Below are 15,224 nucleotides of genomic sequence, written 5' to 3' on the forward strand. Positions count from 1 at the left end.
TTAGGAGGGGAAGTTTGAATTTAAAATAACTTTATGATCTTTATAGAAAGAAAATAAATATAAATAGCCTAAAATCAAAAACTAGATCCTTATAAGTAGCCTCGGTCACCAAATTTTGGGTTGATTTACCACTAATGCCAATTTATAGTAAGAGAATGAACTAAAACATTTATTGTTGCTTGCTTGTCTATTTTATTTTAATTAGTATATAGTGTATGTAGGTATATATTTGACATATAATATTTAATAGAAGAGAGTAGAAATATAATTAAACAATAATTTTAAACATGCGTTCTTTGACTATATAATGATAGTTAATTTATTATTTTTGTTTGCAATTAGGCTAATTATTAACCTCTTTAATATATACGTACGTTAGCTAAGAAAATATTTACAAAAAAGAAAAAGAAAAAGAGAAAAACGTTACAAAGAAAAAGCACTCATACGTTACAACAAATTAAATATTATATATTATGCAAAAATATTTTATATATATATAGAAGAGATTTAAATGATTATGATGGTTATATTTATTTTTAATTGTTGGATTATTATTAGATAGTTGTGATTAATTTAAAAATTTACTAAAAATAATTAATAAATTAACCGTAATTTAATACTAATCTAGTTTGATTTATTTTTTATTTTTTTTGAATAGCTTGATTTATTTTTTAAAAATAAAAAAATATATACACATAAATTTTTGAAAAATTTTTATTAAAAAAATAATTTATTTGAGTATATAATTAATTTAGATTTAAAAATAAAATTGTATTAGTTTTTTCTTTTCTTTCGATAGATTAGTTATATATTATTAGTTTTATTGATAAACAGCCAAATAATGGATTTGTCTACCAATATAACTAATAGATTACAATATATTAAAATTTAATATTTAATCATCAATATAATTAATATTAGTGTTGTTTTCTTTCATATATAACTTATAAGTTTCATCATATTCATATCATTGACACATATTATATATTAAAATTTTAGGATAATTTTATAATACATCTCTTAAAAAAATGTTTTGGTAGATGTTTTATTTATTTTAATATTCAAAAAAAATATTTAATCTATTTTTTTTTCATAATTGTATAAATCTTATTTAAGAGTTTTTAGATTTAATATTTATGAGTAAAATAGCCATATATTTAAGAGTTAGGTCATCAAGATAATTAATATTAATTGTTTTTTATATATATAACGCACAAGTTCCATATTCATATATCATTGACACATATTATATATTGAAAAAGATACTTTATTTTGATTCTTATAATAACAATTAATGGTGTATTTATAAATCTTTTGTTTGTATTTATTAATTTCATTTTAATATTTAAGACATGTACTATATATCATATTTCTTAAAACAGCACCAAAATTTGCATATTTTTAAACCAACTTTTTAGTTTTTATATTATCAGCTTTACACCGAAAGTGTTGTGAAAAAATAGGTCAACGTCACTAAACCAATAGTCAACGTATACTCTTGATATCAAACCTTATTAACCACCACGTGTCGGTCCAAGACCTACTTGAAAATGATCTGGACCGTGTAATTAGCACAATTTATGCACAATGATGACACGTGGGAGGCACGTGCAACATGCATGAACAGAATACGAAGAAGAAGATGTAGAGAAAGTAAAGATCTATATGTTTTTTTTTAAAAAAAAAATATTGAAAAATTTTTAGGTCCACAAATTCTACCTTGTAAATAATAATAATATGGTATAACCTTAACGATAGAGTTTTAATAATTAAATAAATATTATTAAATTAAATCTATCAAATAAAATAATAATATAGTACATTCGTTCTTTGCAAACAAAAATAACCAAAACAAGAGTAGTCTTTGAGCTTGTGGAAATGTTGCTTATTGACTTGTTTCATCGCTTTTTTGTTGTCTTGGATTTGTTCTTTGTAAGGCAAGGGCGAACACTCGAAGTAGAATAGCTAAAGAAGAGCCTTTGCGGGGAAGTTGATTAGATATCGAACGTTTATTAGTTTGTTTCGCCGTTAACTACTTATTAACCCTAGTGAATATGATTTTGAAGGTAATAAGTTGATTTTGTGGCCAGCCAAGAAATGAAAAAGGCAATGTCAACTCCTATATAAGTTTTTACATATTATGAGCAAAATTGGGACAAAATTTAACAATATGGAGACTTTAATTTTGATACCTTTATTTTACTTATATATATTGAATTGAAGCCATAAGTACTCTTTTATCTTTATTACTTTATTTTTGGTATTGTTTCTATAATTAGAACATGAAACAAGTAAAAAAAAATGAGTCTTAATTATGTTGAAAGAAGTACTTGTCCAAGTGATGGAAGAGTTGAAATTAAAATTGGTAAAGGTATATTAGATTTGAGATAAATTAATCATGATAGAGAATTATCATTAGTCCAAAGCTAAAATAAAACCAAAGTCTTATAAAAACTTGGATAATCCCGACCACTAAACTCTTGCCTCACCAAGAGAAATAGCCAGTTTGATAAAATTATGAGCAATAAGCGTATCACAAACTAAATAAATATCTTGTAAAATTAAATTATAAGTCGCTAAATAAACTTCTTTTTTGTTCACAAATTTTTGTAACAACTTGGCAGTCTCTCTCCACCTTGATATTATTATTATTATTATTTTTTTTTTGAAAGTAGTCTTTATTAATCAAAGCTCAAAACTACAAAGAATGAGAGAGGTTAGCTATACAATGCTTAGCTAACCACTCAGGAAAAGAATTGAGAAAAGATTGAGTTAAATGGTACTCAAGGCTTCTCTTGGCTAATCTATGTGCAATCTCATTATCTTTCCTATACACAAAATTGAGCTTTGTACAACGGGGAAACCTTTGGTGGCGCTTGATCTTATTTATAACCGATCTGTCCATAGTGAGGGAGTTGCTCCCACCATTGAACTCATCCACTAACTGCTTACAGTCCGTGCGCACTTCAAACTGGCTGTTGGTGTCAATCGGGCAGCTCTTCAAGGCAGCCAATATTGCTTCAGCTTCGGCAATGGTCACCGAGCTGCAGTGAGGGAGAAAACACATACCTGCTGCCTGAATGTTGGCCTTCCAATCTGTCCACATGAACCCCAAACCAACGCCTACTGCCCCTGGAATCAACGCTGCATCGCAATATACACAGTAAACACCTTCGGGGGGGCCTGCCAGCCGTGCAACCTGTCCTTCTGGTGTGAGATGTCGCTGCAGCGATCAATGGTGATGGTTGTAGGCTTGGGGTAGCTATTAAGCACCCATTCAATTAGTCTCTCACCATTCATAGTAGGTAAGTGGTTCCACAACCGGTTTCTATTCTCCCAAATAGCCCAACTAATTTTAATTACCTCTTCAAACTCATCTATAGACAAATGGTGTTTTATCTCCACCTTGATATTATAATAACCAAGATGATAGCATAATTGTGATCCCACCAATATAGTCATAGCTTCAGCTACAGATTGAGCAAGGAGACCGACGACGAGAATAACGGCAGACGCCACTCACCGTCCAGTATGGCCCTACGAATCACCACTCCAAACCCCATACACCCATCAGAGGGATGTAACCCAGCATCAACGTTGAGCTTGTACCACCAGTCAATCGGTAGGTACCATGGATGCTCAGGGGGTTGCTCCTCCAGCTTGACAATTGGCTTCCAACATGGTCACACCGTCCAATCTCCCTTGGGCTTCTTGATATTTCCGAGCATACAAACAAAAAAGTCCAACCCAACACCCCTTCGACATCGAGTAGTTTATGTTCATATATTCAATGATTTTGACGATACTAATTTCGGCAAAGAAAAACTAGGAGTCTCTCCATTTCTCCTCTTTTGAGAATAAATTCATGTTCACAAAGAAAAAAGAGAAGATTAATCCGAGCCATTTGTTTAGACGTAAGAGTCTACCAATTTAATTATAGGTCCAAGACTTGACAACCTCTTATAGCGCAAGAAATAAGGTGTAGTAGTGCTGGATTATTATCCCACATTGTTGTATTATTATTATTTTGGATTTATGATTTGTTATAAATAAAATATGTTCTGTTAAAACTTTTAGAGGTTATGAGTTTATTTTTACCCATAACTACACCATCACCTTTTGATTTTCATGAAACTTTCATTGCATAAAGTACTTCACTGCATCCTAACTTTTTTTTTTGAAAAATAAAGATTAAAAATCGAAAAATAGAAACCTTAAATTTAAATAATTAATTAAATAAAAAAAAATAATGTACAAAAAAGTATTGTATTTTAACATGTATATGTATGTGAAGTTGGTTTGTTGCTAAGGTGACTGTTCATGGCGTCTAGTAGTCACAGTACACGTACACTAGAAAAGAGTCATGCACAAATACATTTGGAGGAGGAGGAAGAATGGATCCTGATTGCGGATGAATCGGAGGGGGATGAACTTGTTTTTGATGATCGTTGGTGCTTGGTGGAGAAGTTTCTCAAAGGAAGAGCGATTGATTTCAATGTAATGAGGCACTTGTTGGCTTCTCTGTGGCAGCCAGGTAAGGGAGTTTTCATTAAAGAGTTAGATACAAACTTGTATCTATTCCAGTTCTATCATGAAATCGATATCCAGAGTATTATTGATGGTAGTCCTTTGGACCTTCAATAAATTTTCATTGGTGTTTCATCAATTGAAAACTAGGGAGAATCCAAAATTGGTTCAGTTGCATAAGCTTGATATGTGGATTCAAATACATGACTTGAGAATCGAATTTATGATGGATAGAGTGGTGAAAAGTGCTGGAAGTTATGTAGAATCGTATGTCAAGTCGAACCTGAAAAACTTTAATGGTATTTGGCAGGATTATCTTCAGGTGCGTGCTACCATTGATGTGGAAAAACCTTTGAAAAGGAGATCTCCGTGATTATAACCTTGCTTTTCTTGGAAAACAAGGGTGGCGCCTTTTGACGAACGAAGATTCCTTGGTCAATAAAATTTATAAAGCTAGATATTATCCCTCGGGTAGCTTTCTTAACGCTACTCTTGGTCAAAATCCGAGCTTTATTTGGCGTAATATCTTTGAGGCTCAGTCTTTCATTCGGGCTGGGGTTAGGAGACTGATTGGCTGTGGTCATGATGTTAGCATTCTTAATGACCCATGGTTGCTAGACTTGGAGAACCCATATGTTACGTCGGTTAATCCTGGTTTAGTCAATCAAATGGTCTCTACCCTATTTCTTTTGGATTCTTCGGCTTGGGACTTGGAATTGGTGGAAGATATGTTTGAAGTTAGAAATAGAAATCTTATTGCTTCTATTCAACTTAGTGCTACAACTATTAGAGATGAATGGTATTGGAGCCGTGAGCCCTTATGGTTTTTACACTGTGAAAAGCACTTATAAACTCTTGCAAGAAAACTCTGTTGCTGGTGCGAATGTTGAAAACCAGGCGGAGTGGAAGCTGTTGTGGCAGGTGGATGTTCCTCCAAAAATCCACCATTTTCTTTGGCGAGCGATATCGGGATGCCTCCCAACTAAGAACAACTTAACACTAAACATGTGTATGTGGATTTGATGTGTCCATTCTGCAATTTAGCTAGTGAATCCATTCATCATGTTCTATTAGAGTGTGGCTTTGCTCAATCATGTTGGAGAGTTTCGGGTGTCAATATGGTTGCTAGTTTGGGAGCCAATTTCAGCAGTTGATTTTTCAAGGTTGCCGAGACTCAAAGTCAGACGTTGGTGTGTGAAGCGGCCATGGTTGGTTGGAAAATTTGGGCTGCTAGGAATGATGTGTTTCGAGATACCTTTTACAAATGATATTGGCATACCAAGAGTTCTCTTTAGAACTTGAGAATATTATTCCACTAGTTTGCTTAATGGAATAGACCTGAATTTTCTCCAGCTGAGATTTAATAAAAAATGCTTTCATTCTCTCCTTTTATTCACTTTCTTTTTCTTTGCTTTTAGAAGCAAAAAGAAGGTTTAATATTCAACAACCAGTTATATTTTCAAACTAGCATATTATTTTGTATAAAAATACAATTAAAACTCAACAAACTATATTAAAATTCAATTATTATTTTTACGGAATAACACCATATTTTACCTAAAAAATGCAATTAAAACTCAACAAACTATGCGAAAGCCAAAAGTAAAAGTATCAGTTACTTCTAGAAGCAAGAAACAAAAAAAATGGTTAAAATTCAACAATTTTGTTAGTTTTAAAAAATAAGGTTAATTTGTGTAAAAATGTAATTAATTAATTGCTATATTTATAATGAAATTTCTAAATAGGGATGGAAAAAGTCAGAAAACATATGTAAGCATTTTCCAAATTATACAAATATATTCATAATAAAATTATTTATGAGCCAATTTTTTTTTGACTAAACATCAATCATTGTTTACAAAAATTAAATAAGTATTACATAGAAGAATCATTAAATTAGGCATTATACCTATAATTGAGACTCATACTTGGTCAAAAAAACAAATGGTAACTTTGAGTAACCATCTTTCTCAAAAACTTCCCCAAATTTGCATACTCTTCAAGTGTTCTAACATCAGCTTTGCACCGAAGGAGTTGAGGAAAAAACAACCAAAAACTGGTCAACATCACAAACCCAATAGTCAACGCTCCGGACACCAAACCGGGCAACCGCCACGTGTCACCCAAACACTTCTTCAAAACAATCTCAACCGTCAAACACAATCCGTGCAAGACGAAGAATAACGTCACCTCCCACGTGGGAGGCGTGCGAATCATGTAAAAGTATATGAGCTCGTGAACCAGACCGGACACTACAAAAGTTGCCACGATAGCAGGGAGTTGGGCCCACTTGCGCCCTATAAAGGTTGATGAGAATTTGAGTGTGGGTTCAAATACAGTAGGACGCAATATACGCGTTACCATGAGGTTCCACCTTTTACCCCAAAAGTCTTGTAATGAGGTCGTGAGATATGGCTCGTTGAATTGTGGCTGGAGTCCAACTCCAGCCACGACTCGAACCATAATGGCCACAAAGACCAAAATGGTTTCAAGTAAAAGATAAACTAAAAAACAATAAAGAACCAAAACTACATTGGGGTTAATTTGGTCTTTGTAATCACAAACTCGAATTAAAATGGCCAAAAGAAGAGTCTTTATTGTGAAACTAATTATTGGTATTTTATTGTTAGACTTTTCTTTAGATGGGTTTGTGTTGTTTTCTTGGATCTCAATAGGGAAAGAAGCTATAACAATAAAACGACCAAAAGAGATTGGTGATAGGTTTGAAGTAGCTAAAGGGCCTTTGTTAAAAGCTAAGAGTAAGAGTTTGAAATTTGCTAGCCATGAAAGGAAGAAGCTAGTTGTACCAACTAAATTAACTGAATTTAGTTTGAGAGGGAGATAGAGAAAGAGACATATAATTGGGAGAAAAAAGATGAGTCTTTTAATACCTTTTGAGATTAATTTACTCATAACATAGCAATAAGATAAAGAAACCAAAGCTAAAAACCATACCTCTATGAAGTTGTTCATTTCACCCTCCATTTTTTCTTTCCCCTTCTTTCTTTCTAATTTTATTTGATGTTCAAACAAAGATTGATATCATTAAAAAGATCATAATAAAGAGTCAAAATCATATATATGAAGCATTTGATGAAGAAAGAAGAGATTTTACCTTGATCCACCTCTTTTGCAAAGTGGGGAAGAACCAAAGCTTTTAGGGATCAAGACTTTGGAATAATTATAATTAATATGAGATCCAGCACTTTAGACAGACTTTTGTATTTAAACAAAATATATGGTTTGAATAATTATATGAAGTTAAGTGCTTTGGCATCTTATGTTTGGATCATGATAATATATATATTAATTTGCTTCTTATATATTTTTTTATTCCTCTCTTTTGAAATATTAATATTCTATTATGTTAAAGTGGTTGATCTTGCATAGTGCTTTGGAAAATTCAAATTAATTATAGAAGATGACACCAAAGCAATCAAAGGGATTTGTCTACATGCATAAAATTAATAAATTTCAATATCTTACAATTTGGCCAGATTAGCACCAAAATGCAATTTTTTTTTAGGTTACATGACAAAAGATTTTCTTTCAAATCTTTGATATTAATGTTCTAACTTATATCTTGTTTTAGAGTTATTCATTTTGATATGTATGGCACTATCATATTTTTCAAAAGGGTACCAAAATATGCATACTCTTGGACCAACTTAACATCGGCCTTGCACCTAAAAAATTGTGGAAAGAACAACCAAATTCCGGTCAATGTTACAAACCCAACAGTCAACATTCTTGATATCACCTTAGGAATTTGCCACTTGTCAATCAAAGTCTTTTTCAAACAAATCTCGATTGTGTAGCACAATCCATGTAGTATGAAGAATGATGTCACTTCCCACGTGGGAGTCACACGTGCTATGTAGTAATAAATGAGCTCGTGAACAAGGCCAGAGACTACAAAAGTTCCCAAAATAGCAGGGATTGGAGCCCATTTTCGACCTACAAGTGGTGACACGAGGTTCAAGGTGGGCTCGTATATTGTAGGACGCAATATACGTCTTATCATGAGATTCCACCTACATCCCCAAAAGTCATGTAGTGAGGTTGAGAGATATGGCTCGTGGAATTGTGGCTCGAGCTCAAGTCTTACTAGGGCTCGAGCCAAGGTAGCCGCTAAGGCTAAAATGGTCTCGAGAAGAAGATATATCAAAGGACAATAAATAAGCACAACGAAATTATGGTGCATCTGTTTTTTGTAGTCAAGAACTCGTAACAAAACAACCAAAAAAATAATCTTTGTGGGAAAGTTGATTAGATGTAGTTTTGAAGCTTGTTTTATCATTTTGTTGTTAGATGGGTTTTCTTTTATGGCAATGGGGAGGCAAGCAATGACCACAAAAAACCCTAGAGAATTTGAGTTTGAAGCTAAAGGGCCTTTTTCGAAAGCAAAGAGTAAAAGTTTGAAGTTCGCAAGCCAAGAGATGAAAAAGGCAGTGGCGCCTACTAAGTTTATGGAATTGAGTTTAAGAGGAAGCAATAGAAATAAGAGCATAATTGGGAGAAAACAAATGAGTCTTTTCATACCTTTTGAAACTATTTTACTAATAACATAACAATAAGATAAAGAAACAAAGATTGAAAGCCATACCTTGATGAAGTTATTCATTTCATCCTCCATTTTTTATTTTTATTAGGGAATTGTTTCTACAACTAGAACTATGACATGAATTGTTAAATAAGCATGAAATAAGTAAAAGAAAGAAAAAAAAAAGAGTATTTTTGAGAAAAGTGGTCCAAGCCAAATAATGGGAAGAACTTGGAATTTAATTATGTTGTGTAACTGTATAGAGTAGACAAAACTTTATAGTTTGCAATTTGCATCATAAAGGGACAATATGACATTTAATAGAATTATCTACTATATTTAATAAGAATGGGCAATGGGTTGTGATAAAATAATGATACTGACTTCACTTGTCACAAAAGTGTCTACAAAGAACACTCATCCATTTTAATTTAGGGATATAATAACTCATATATGTTTGTTCCTACATATTAATTCTGATCCTAATAAAATTTTGTCATTTTTCAATATAACTTATTGTAGTTTGGTATACTCTGGATCATATTGAACAAAAATGTCAACTTAATTTTTTTTAATCAAAAAATTAACTTTTATTAAATAAAATCAGCTATGAAGATAGCTTTCAAACTAGCAGAGACATAACCCTTGAGGAAAACATAACGAGGAATAGAACTAAAAGAACGAGTTAAAAAGTTAGCCACCTGATTCTCAGTCTGTTCAACAAAATTAATTGAAATAGAAAACAAAAGAGAAGATTGCATAATCCATAATTAAAAGTCTCACCAGAGACAACAACCGCTTCTTGTTTCATTAGTTTTGAAGTTGTGTGTGTCCCACATTGTTATTATTATTATTTTTGCATTTTTGATATGCTATAAATTAAATATAGTATTTTTAAACATTTTATAATATAATTTTGAAAAAAATAATAAAATTAGATTATCCTATCTAAATAATTAGAAGATCATAGTGATGTGAAAAATATTAACATGCCTGAATTATAGTAAAGTAAATTTATTTATTTTAAAATGAACCCATTTAATAATTTATTCAATTATTTCATTATTAATGGCACAAATTTTGTCATAGTAAGTTAAAAGTTTGTCCAAACTACAAATATTATGTCAAAAAAATTACAATTACTTCCTAGAATGAAAATTTAAAAATTAATAAAAAAAATTAAATTATAATAAATTTCTCAAAAAACTACCAAAATTAGCATACTCTTGAACGAGTTTAACATCAGCCTTGCATCGAAGAAATTGAGGGAAAAAAAGCCAAAAACCAGTCAACATTACAAACCCAATAGTCAACATTCTCGACATCACTTTAGGAACCCGCCACGTGTCACCTAAAGCCTTCTTCAGAATGATCTCAACCGTTAAACAAATTCCATGAAGAACAAAGAAACACGTCACCTCCCATGTGGGTGGCACGCGCGACAGGTAAAAGTACATAAGTTCGTGAACTAGCCCAGAGACAAAGAAGGTGGCAATAATGGCTGGAATTGAGGCCCACTTTCGGCCCATTAAAGTTGAGATAAGCCCAATAGTGGGTTGGTATACAGTGTGACGCAGTATTCGCGTTACCATAAGGTTCCACCTACGTCCCCAAAAATCTTGAAGGGATGTAGAAAGGTACGGCTCATTGAACTGTGGCTCGACCTCGAGTCCCACCACGGCTCGAGCCAAGCCAGCAGTAATGGCTAAAATAATCTCGAGAAGTAAATAAATCAAAAAACAATAAAGAACCAAAACGAGATTTTGATGAATTTGTTGTTTGTAATGATCAAGGAATTGAATTAGAATAGCCAAAAGAAGTGCTTTTATTGGGAAATTGATTAGTTGTCGTTTTGGGGTTTCTTTTGTCGTTTTGATCTCTATTGGTAGACAAGCAATAGCAATGAAAAGACCAAAAGATTGGTTTTTTAAAGCTAAAGGGCCTTTTTGAAAAGCTAAGAGTAAAAGCTTGAAATTAGCTAACCAAGAAATGAAAAAGGCAGTGCCACCACATAAATTTATTGAGTAGAGATTTAGTGGAAGAAAGAGAAATAATGAGACAATTGGGAGAAAAAGAAAGAGTCTTTTTATGCCTTTTGAGATTAGTTTAGTTATAATGTAGCAATAAGATAAAGAGAGTAAGATTATAAGCCATACCTTGATGAAGTTGTTAATTTCATTATTCTCCATAGTTTTGTATTTTGTATTATGAAAAGGTTTGAAACAAGAAATGAAATGGTGAAAGGATATGAAAGAAGAAGAAAAAGAGAATTATTTGAGATGGGGATATGAAATGGTGATACATTGAATGTGGGACCCTTGTTGTGGACCTTTATACAGGTACAAATTAAGATTTCATTAATACATATAGGTTTTTCAACCATATACATTAATTGTAGAGGGGGGTGTCTTGATTGTTGACTATTGGGATTGAAGATAATAATAGTATGATATTAGTCACGTGTGATAATAGTGTTTTAATAATTTATGGGATAAATATATAAGTTTAATTTTTAATTGTAAATATGAATGTTTAATTTTTTGCGGTAATAATAATTAAGTTATATTTTTAAAACTCTGTAGGTACTTGACTATTAAATATCAAGTCATTGTTCACATGTCATTTTCTTATTGATATATTTAAATTAATGTTTTTTTTTTTAAATAAAAATTTAATGACCTGGACCAATTAAGGATTCAATTTACTTAATGTACTTAACAGTTACCTATAGAAGTTTTAGAATTATAACTTAGGCATTATTATTGCCAAAAATTATACTTAATTATTTATTTACAATCGGGAGTTAAATTTATGTGTTTATGTCGCAAATTACTCTTAGAAAAATAAGATCATATTTAAGGTGTTGTGTGGTGTATTGGTAGAGATATTTTTATTGGGATTCTCTTTTGTTTAGGTTAAAGGTTCCAATTTTACTACAGCCCCTCATGGGAGGAATATATGCTTCGACTTATGGGAGGTTAGCTTGTTGTAGCGATGTCATTCTTAATGGAATAGAAACCCTCAGGTTTTATACGGATGACTCAATTAAAATAGATGAGGTATAAGCTTATTAAGTAGTTTTTTTTTATTAATTAGTAGTTATCACACGTATTAAAAACAGTCGGCACATACAACATATTTTAACTTTAGGGTAAGTTTACAGAGCACCTTTTTAAAGGAGTGTTTCGGTAGACCCTTATCTAATTCGGTATACGAAAGAGCTTTTTAGTCGAATTTTTTTCATGATCACGTATGTTATAGTTATTTAGAACAAGGACTAGCCCTGAGTAAATTTGGGTCCTAACAAAACGAAATTTTTTTGGCCATTTATAAGAATAATGGTGTTTTGAAAATTATTAAAAAAATATGTATATATATCAAAAGTTTTTTTTTTTTTTATTTGGGCCCTAAGATGAGTGAGTCTTAGGCGCGGATCTAGCCTGCCTTAGCTTAGTTGGGCCGGTCCTGTTTAGAACCACTTGTGAATTTTTAAAATTTTTTGAGTAATTTACAATACCGAAAATAAGATTTACATATTTTGTTGCACAAGTGACTATTTTCCCTTATACGTATGATAAATAACTATTTATACATAATTTTTGACATTGAAAACTATTCGAAATTTTCTAAAAATTTACAAATAATCTTAAATAGTTACAACATACACAATCATCAAAATAAATTTGATTATATTTTTTTTCAAAATATCTAAATAAATAAAAAAATCTACCAAAATTTTTAAGTGGTGTACTATATAAATTTCCTAAACGTTATACAAGTTATCATCCTATATTATTTATATACAGAATTTCTGAGCACGAACATAAATAGGATAAAATATAAACAAATCATCATATTTCTTTCTTCCTTTAATGACTAAACAAAGTTATTTTACTCTTAAAAAAATCACGAATAGCATCATATTCTCCAAACAATCTTAAATCGGTTTTACAACGAAGAACATGAGGAAACATTAGCCTAAAACAACTTTCCATAACGAACCCAACGGTCAACGGTCCAGATATCCACCTGGGCAATCGCCACGTGTCATTAGTTGTGGTCCCCACGAGCTTCTTCAAAACAATCTCAACCGCCAAACAAGTTCCGTGTAAGACAAAAAACAACATGGGCTCCCACGTGGGCCTCACACGACACCAATAGAAGAATATGAGTTCATGCATGAGCCCAGAGACAATGAACGTGGCCATAATTGCTGGTATAGAAGCCCATTTAGGCCCAATTATACGGGCCCAAAACCCCAATGTGGGTTTGTATATAGTAGGACGTAGCACACGGCTTACCATGAGGTTCCACCTTCTACCCCAAAAATCTTGTAGTGAGCTAGAGAGGTATGGCTCGTCGAAATGTGGCTCGAGCTCTACTCCATTCGCGGCTCGAGCAAGAGCCGTTGTTGTGGCTAAGATTAGGTCAAGAATGAGGTATATGTATAGGGTGTAAAGAAATAAAATGACCTTTGGGTGCATATATTTCTTGTACTCAAAAACACTAGATACCAAAATAGCCAAAATCAAGCCTTTAATTGCATATATCACAAAAACCCAATTTTTTTGGCCTTGTTTGGGTTTTTTGAGAGATGGATTGTTGTTGTTGTGTTTATTATTTTTGTCATCGGAATTAAGGGTATTTTGGTCATTTTGAATCTCAATAGGAAAACAAGCATAGGCAATAAAACGACCGAGGGAATTACTCTTTGGCGGGTTTTGAACCAAAGGGCCTTTTCCAAAAGCAAAGAGCAAAAGCTTAAAATTTGCAAGCCATGAAATGAAAAAGGCGGTATTACCCCCACAATTGATTGAGGTGAGATTTAGAGGTAAGATGAGAAAAAGGGGTATAATTGGGAAAATGAATATGAGTCTTTTGGTACCCTTTGAGACTATTTTACCAATAAAATAGCAATAACATAATGATAAAATTATTATAAGGCATACCTTTACGAACTTGTTCATTTCATGACCCTCCATTAGGTTAGTGTAATCCTCTAATCTTAACATCTTGTTTAGATATTTTTTCAATGAAGAAGAAGAAGAAGACTCCAACATGTTGACCAAATCAAATGTGGACAAAGTATAAATATGGGATATGATTTTGTCCCGTTATTGTACTTTCACGGATTGTAATCCGTGATGTACAGCAGCCGTCAGATGAGGGAGTTATTTGATCTGACGGCTGAGATTGATCTAGGGGTAATTAGGGTTAAAAAGTAGAAACGTACCCTGACACTCATTTAATGTACCCTGAGACCCATCTAATGTACCACGGAATGCATTCCGTGAAAGTACATCACGGGACAAAATCATATCCCTAAATATGTATTTAAAATTACAAAGGAGAGTGTGATGAGAAGTGGGATATGAATTGAATGAAAGAAACATATTTATTCATATATTATTATTATTATTATTATTATTATTATCATCATCATCAATGAGCCTAGAACATGGTATAATAAATAATAAAATGAATAATAGAGTATTTTATTTTACTTGTTTTAAGCAAGGATTTTTTTATATTTATGGAGAAATGAGATATCTTTTTTTATATATGCATAAATTAATTTTGTATTATTGTAGAAATAGTCTTGGAGAATAATCTCTATATTATTTTTTAAAAAAATATCTAAACATTAAACATATATAATGAGTTAATTGTATACTATACATCATTTACTTTTGAAAAGCCTTTATATAATTAATGTATGTACATAATTAAGGTTGTTGTAAATTATTAGTTGCTAAACTGTTTTTTTATTAAAAAAAACAAAAAAATAGTTTTGGTGTACCACATATATATATATAGGAGTGTTCATCAAATCGCCCAAACCGTTCAAACCGCCCGTACCGCACCACACCGCAAAAAAAATATATATATAGTTTGAAGTTCTTTGCGGTGCGATTAAATCATGCCCCTTGAATTTTTTTAGCCGTTAAAATATTTCTCATAAATAATATATTGAGATTGTTTGATTTAAGGACTTTTGTCTAATTTCATTTAATTTTACTATTTCAGTGATTATTTATGTACTAATAATCATGCTCCCAAACTTTGATATCTACTAAATCATGTCCCTCGAACTTTGACATGTACTAAATCATCGTGTCTCCTGAACTTTTATTGGCCATGTTAGAATTTTTTT

The 15,224-nt window shown here is 31.9% G+C and overlaps 3 protein-coding genes across 5 annotated transcripts; all 3 read right to left on the bottom strand.

Annotated features, from left to right (window-relative positions):
* Nucleotides 1-2,657: 2,657 nt before the first annotated feature.
* On the bottom strand, nucleotides 2,658-9,987 carry LOC115711263 (probable long-chain-alcohol O-fatty-acyltransferase 5). 3 transcript variants are annotated; one of them, XR_009686707.1, is made up of 3 exons: nucleotides 7,643-9,987; nucleotides 7,483-7,535; nucleotides 2,658-3,848 (listed from the first exon to the last, which is right to left on the bottom strand). XR_009686707.1 is itself a non-coding variant. In XM_030639600.2 (2 exons), exon 2 carries the CDS (start codon nucleotides 7,510-7,512, stop codon nucleotides 6,460-6,462), a length of 1,053 nt encoding a protein of 350 aa, XP_030495460.2. In that variant the 5' UTR covers nucleotides 7,513-7,535; nucleotides 7,643-8,122; the 3' UTR covers nucleotides 6,342-6,459. The 3 variants fall into 3 exon arrangements, 1 of the variants encoding a protein (XP_030495460.2); XR_009686708.1 differs by lacking the exon at nucleotides 2,658-3,848 and adding an exon at nucleotides 6,342-6,824; XM_030639600.2 differs by lacking the exon at nucleotides 2,658-3,848 and having other exon boundaries at nucleotides 6,342-7,535; nucleotides 7,643-8,122.
* Nucleotides 9,988-10,237: 250 nt separating this feature from the next.
* Nucleotides 10,238-11,360, bottom strand: LOC133035560 (acyl-CoA--sterol O-acyltransferase 1-like). Its single transcript, XM_061111416.1, has one exon. The coding sequence runs from the start codon at nucleotides 11,257-11,259 to the stop codon at nucleotides 10,255-10,257; it is 1,005 nt and encodes a 334-aa protein (XP_060967399.1). The 5' UTR covers nucleotides 11,260-11,360; the 3' UTR covers nucleotides 10,238-10,254.
* Nucleotides 11,361-12,415: 1,055 nt separating this feature from the next.
* LOC115709478 (acyl-CoA--sterol O-acyltransferase 1-like) lies at nucleotides 12,416-14,486 on the bottom strand. Its single transcript, XM_030637594.2, has one exon. The coding sequence runs from the start codon at nucleotides 14,128-14,130 to the stop codon at nucleotides 12,940-12,942; it is 1,191 nt and encodes a 396-aa protein (XP_030493454.2). The 5' UTR covers nucleotides 14,131-14,486; the 3' UTR covers nucleotides 12,416-12,939.
* Between the last annotated feature and the right edge of the window lie 738 nt (nucleotides 14,487-15,224).

Source organism: Cannabis sativa, chromosome 3, assembly GCF_029168945.1.
Source record: "Cannabis sativa cultivar Pink pepper isolate KNU-18-1 chromosome 3, ASM2916894v1, whole genome shotgun sequence".
NCBI lineage: Eukaryota > Viridiplantae > Streptophyta > Magnoliopsida > Rosales > Cannabaceae > Cannabis > Cannabis sativa.